The sequence below is a fragment of the Chlorella variabilis genome (assembly GCF_000147415.1).
Source record: "Chlorella variabilis unplaced genomic scaffold CHLNCscaffold_22, whole genome shotgun sequence".
Taxonomy (NCBI): domain Eukaryota; kingdom Viridiplantae; phylum Chlorophyta; class Trebouxiophyceae; order Chlorellales; family Chlorellaceae; genus Chlorella; species Chlorella variabilis.
The window spans coordinates 102,338-107,239 of NW_005435066.1; the positions used below are offsets into that span (position 1 = coordinate 102,338).

At 67.6% G+C, this 4,902-nt stretch overlaps 2 protein-coding genes across 2 annotated transcripts in view; one reads left to right on the forward strand and one right to left on the reverse strand.

Moving 5' to 3' along the window:
- Positions 1-435: 435 nt before the first annotated feature.
- CHLNCDRAFT_138790 (hypothetical protein) lies at positions 436-2,653 on the reverse strand (the record flags this gene model as incomplete). The annotated part of the gene is made up of 6 exons (XM_005844504.1): positions 436-812; positions 1,040-1,157; positions 1,347-1,459; positions 1,666-1,953; positions 2,183-2,388; positions 2,535-2,653. 6 exons carry the CDS (start codon positions 2,651-2,653, stop codon positions 436-438), a joined length of 1,221 nt encoding a protein of 406 aa, XP_005844566.1.
- Positions 2,654-3,149: 496 nt separating this feature from the next.
- The window catches only part of CHLNCDRAFT_138791 (hypothetical protein), a gene marked incomplete at both ends in the record, with an annotated part of 3,532 nt that continues 1,779 nt past the window's right edge, over positions 3,150-4,902 (forward strand). Inside the window, 6 exons of the mRNA XM_005844404.1 lie at positions 3,150-3,167; positions 3,235-3,333; positions 3,460-3,618; positions 3,818-3,902; positions 4,037-4,648; positions 4,777-4,850. Of these exons, the coding sequence (XP_005844466.1) occupies positions 3,150-3,167; positions 3,235-3,333; positions 3,460-3,618; positions 3,818-3,902; positions 4,037-4,648; positions 4,777-4,850 (1,047 nt within the window). The remainder of the gene's footprint in view (positions 3,168-3,234; positions 3,334-3,459; positions 3,619-3,817; positions 3,903-4,036; positions 4,649-4,776; positions 4,851-4,902) is intronic.

The following is a 4,902-nucleotide window of genomic DNA, read 5'->3' on the forward strand; positions in this document are numbered from 1 at the left end:
AGGACCACGCCATTCAAGCGGGGCAGCTTGCTGTGCTTTTCAAGCAGACATGGCGATCGAAAGCGGCGGCACGCAGGCAGCCAGCGCCCAGGTTGCGCGGCGGGCCAAGGCGTGTTGCTGCCCCCGCCAACAACAGGCACTCACCTAGATGGGTCAATGAGCCAGTAAATTTGTGATTGAAAGACTGGCAGCCGTGCCTGTGGGACTGTGCCCGCGCGCCTCGCTGGCCACCTGGCATTGGGGAGGGATGGAGGTGTCGCCCCTTGGGTATATACGTTGAATGATGATTTGCAGCACCGAATAACGGTGGAGGAGGTATCCTTCAAGCAACACTGAAACGGGCATCCCCCACAGCTGGCGGGAGCGGCGGCGGGCACAGGGGTTACACAAGCAGCACCAAAGAATGTCTTTCAATGCTGGTTGGGTGCAGCTGCCCTACGTCAGCTGCGCCAGCCAGTCTCGCAGCGGCGGCGGCAGCCACGTGGCGCCCGCCGCCGTGCGCAGCGCGGGCGCCACCGGCGCCAGCAGCTCCCGCACGTCGTCCGGCCGCGTCTGCGCCAGGTGATGCAGCAGCCCCGCCAGCACCGCCGCCAGCGCCACCAGCAGGGCCAGCAGGGCCGCCAGCAGGCCGGCCGCGCCGCCGCCGCCCGGCGCCCGCCCCACTCGCGTCAGCACGGCGCTGGCATCAGAGGAGCCGGAGATGATGAACTGCTCGTCAGGGCTGAAGGCCACGCTAGTGGCAAAGGTCATGTGCGCCGCCCTGACGTGCTTCACCACCCGCAGCGTCTCGCAGTCAATGACGACCTGGTCGCCTGCAGGGCATGGGCGCCAGGCAGGCAGGCAGGCAGGCAGGCGGGTGAGGCCACACCGGCGGCACGCCAGCGAGAGCCGGCATGGCGTGTGGACGAGGGCAGCAGCAAGGGCAGGCGCCGGGCCTGAGCGCGGCGCTGCCGCCGGCGCAGGCCGGGCCAGCTGGGTGTGCAGCGGCAGTGGAGCCCTCGATCAGAAGCCGCACCGCCAGCGCTGCCAGGACACGCACCATCGGGGGTCACCGCCGCCATCAGCTCGCCGCTGCGCGACAGCTCAAAGCCGCAGATGGGGGCGGGCGCCACGGGCTTGCGGGTGCGGCGGTCCATGCGGATGCCGCCGTCGGCGTCCTGCGGCGCACCAGCACACGCAGGGTGGATGGCCAGCCATGCCGGCGCATGCTGCTGCTGCGGGGCCCCGCTCCTGTGCCCCTCCTCATAATCAGGCCAAAATGCGTGCATGGCAAGTCAACACAGCACGCCACGGGCATTCCCAGCATCACGCATCATGGTCACCGCCCAGCAGCAGGAGCCCAGCACCTGCCGCCACTTGACAAGCCAGCCGTCCCGCTTCCACTTCATGGGGGTGTACAGCACGATGCCATCCTCATCGATGGCCGACTTGCAGCGGAAGAAGGTGGCCCGCGGCATGTCTGCACCAGCGGCAGCACGAGAGGCAGCACGTAGGGCGTGAGCGAGGGCGTCGCACCAGCGGCAGCGGCAAGCACAGCCAGCATGCAGGCGGGAATGGGCAGCAAGCATTGCTGGGGAGTCCAGCGCAGGCCAGCAGGGCATGGCTGGAGTGCAGGCCACAGCAGCAGGCAGCAACAGGGCCGGCACGCCAGGCGGAAGCACCCACCGGGCGGCGGCGCCAGCTGCGCAATCTCCTCGCCCGCGGCGGCGTCCCACAGGCGGCACGCCCCCGCCTCGTCGCAGCTGAACAGCACGCCGTCGTTGTGGGCAGGGCTGAAGTCGACGTTGCGGACCGCCTTGTCTGAGGCCTGCCACCGCCTGAGGCGCTTCATGGCCGGCCACTCCCACACCTCGATCCACCCGTCCTCGCCGCCCAGCGCCAGCAGCCGGCCGTCGCCGCTGAACGACATGCCCTTGATGGGGCCGATGCCTTTCGTGCGCTTCTTGAAGTCTCCTGCAGACCAGGCGGGTTGGGCTGGCAAGCAAAACCTTGAAATCCGCGGCCAGTGCACCCGTCGGCACAACTCACCAGCTGGCCAGCATACTGCACGGCGCTATCACAGTGCCAACAGCAGCAGCTCAGCAGGGCATGCGTGCTGCCTGCTGGTCCCTGCCCCTCCCCGGCCGTCTCAGGCGACACAACAAGCAGCCCCCTGCACCCCAGCAGCCCTGGCCCGGCCCACCTTGCGACAGCGCCAGCTTGGGCGGCTCGGTGCTGCCGGCGCTGGCGGGTTGCAAATCCACGCGCTCCAGGCCGCCGACGCTCATGCCGCACACCAGGGCGCGGCCCGAGGGGTGCATGAGCAGGCGGTAGGCTGCATCCTGGCCAGTGTTCAGCTTGGCTACTTCCTCAGACTGCACGCCATCCTGACAGCGCAGCACCACCACCCTGGCAGGCAGGGGAGTGCGGGGAGGGGCAGCCAGCGCCATCAAGGCTTGGCAGGCGGCACCCACCAGGCAGGGCGGGCGGCATCTGAAGGCGGCAACAGCGACAGCACACGAGGCAAGCAGCAGCCGCCTGCGCCGCCCGCTCACTTGTTTTCGATGCCGTGCCCGCCGCCGCCGCACACATAGACATACTCCCCAGGCGGCCAGGCGATGCCGTAGATAGGGCAGCCATACTTTATTCCCCACTCCTTCTTCTTCCTAGCCATGCTGCCGGCTTTGTGGGGCCTGCCAGCGGGTGGCGGGCGGGAGCAATGGCGACGGCAGGGGGTCACTCCTGGTCGGCGCTTCCCCACCCCTGCTGGGGGTTCACTGGCCGCTGCTACGCGCTAGGAATCAGCCCCTGGAGCAGGCCGTGCGTTTCTCCAGAAGGAGCTGCGAGTGCGGCAAGGTGCGGGGGGAGGGGCAGTCGAGCTGGCACTTCCTGATCGCCTGGACCAGTAGAATGCAGCGAATACGGCGAAACAGGGGCTGTAGGCAGGGCTTCCCCGTACACCTGCAGGACAACCTTGCCACTGAGCATTTCACGCATCACCCGCGGCACATGCATGTCTTGATGTCTCCCCCTAGTGTTGCTGGATGTATGTGAGCACGCTGGACGCAGCACGCAGTCTACATCCCGAGCATTGATCACTACACATTGTCTGTGACTCCCGGTGCGCATCAGCGTTCTGCGGACACATTCGGAAACTATCTTTGTCGCCGATGGCGCTGCACTGGCGTGTGGGCGGCTGCATGGCGGCCGAGAGCGACGGGCGCTGCTAGCGGCGGGCGCCCTCCCCTGTTGCAGGTTAGGCCTCTGGGCATGTTTAAGAAGAACATCAGCATCAGCTCCACCCACCAGCTGTCTGGCAAGGATGGCAAGGAGCTGCGGCGATCGGTGCTGAAGGTAGATATTCGTCCTGCTCCCGCACAGAGCACGCGCGCCTCGCCAGCGCTGCTGCCCGCAGCAGCGCACCGCTGCCTCACCAATGCCACCGCCCTCACCTTCTCCACCCCGTGTGCATGCCTGCAGGCCTTCCCCGGCCTGGACGAGGAGCAGCTGGGTGCGCTGCTGCCGGGCAAGGGCGGCCTGGTGCAGACCAAGCTGAGCAACCGGTGCCTCCTGTACTCCCTCGACGGCGGCAACCCGCTGTTTTTTGACCCGGATGGCCGGGGCAACCTGCTGCCTACGGTGGGTGCTTTGAGGTGGCACGCGTGTGTACGGTGGTGGGTCACGTTGACGGAGGAGTGGTATGGCACTGCCGTGGGGTCCCGAGGAGCAGTTCATGGGTGTTGTGATTCTGGGATGCATTATGGTGGAGTGCATGGAGGGGTTGGAGGCGCTAGGCCGTGATGCCTCACCCCCATGGGCCCTTTTGCACCGGGCGCAGGTCTATGCACTGGCGGTGGCGCCGCAGCTGCTGCCCACGCTGCACACATGGTCGGAAGTGAGCGGCAAGGTGCTAGGCGGCGCAGGTGGGTCGGTTGGCGCTGCCGGAGCCCCGCTGTGCTGGGTGCTTGCCTACCTGGCAAGCCATCATGCGTATGAGCCTCCCGTGCCTCAAGCTGCTGAGGCGTGCTACGCGCTGCCTGCCTGCGGCCTCATGCAGATCTGTTCCTGCAGGGTGTGCTGGCACCCGCGGGAGGCCTGCCCGACTTCCTGGCCGGCTCCGCTCGCAGCCTGTCGGTTCCGGGCCAGCCCATCCCTTTTGCCGTGGGCAAGATGGCTCTCAGCAAGGCTGAGGCGGTGAGGGAAGGGATGAAGGGGCGGGGATGGACGCTGCTGCATGCCTACGGCGACTTGCTGTGGCAGATGGGAGACAAGGCGCTGCCCAACGAAGGCTTCACGGCCAGCAGGATCCTGCCTGTGGTGCCTGTGGAAGGCGAGGCCGCGGCAGAAGGGGGGGCTGCGGCAGCAGCAGCCGCAGATGGCGAGCAGGGGGCGGCAGCAGCGGCTGCCGACCAGCTGGGCGGCCTGCAGCTGGCGGAGGGAAGCAGCGCTGCAGCAGCGCAAGGCAGGGATGCCGCAGCGGCGGCGGGGGAGGCAGCGGCGGGGGCAGCGGGGCCGGGCCCGGGGCCTGCCGGCGGCGGCGCCACTCTGGACATGGATGCCATTCTGGAGGCTGCTGTGCTGGCAGGGCTGCACTCCCTCAAGAGCGCAGACCTGCCAATCCAAACGGGCGACTTCTACACAAAGCACATGATCCCCGCCAAGCCAGAGGGTGGGCGCTGGGGCCCTGGGGCAGCAGCAGGGCGCGTGAGGTCCCGTGGGGCTGCTGGCAGCTGCGGTGCAGCACTGCGTTACATGCTGGTTGTGCCGGCCGGCCTCTGCCTGCCTGCTGCCATGCAGGCGTGATGTACGACATGAAGCAGAGCAAGTACAAGAAGCTGGGCAAGCTGCTGGACAAGTTCAGCAAGGATGGGGTGAGTGAGCACATTGTCAGTGTGTGTGTGTGTGTGGGGGGGGGGGGGGGTG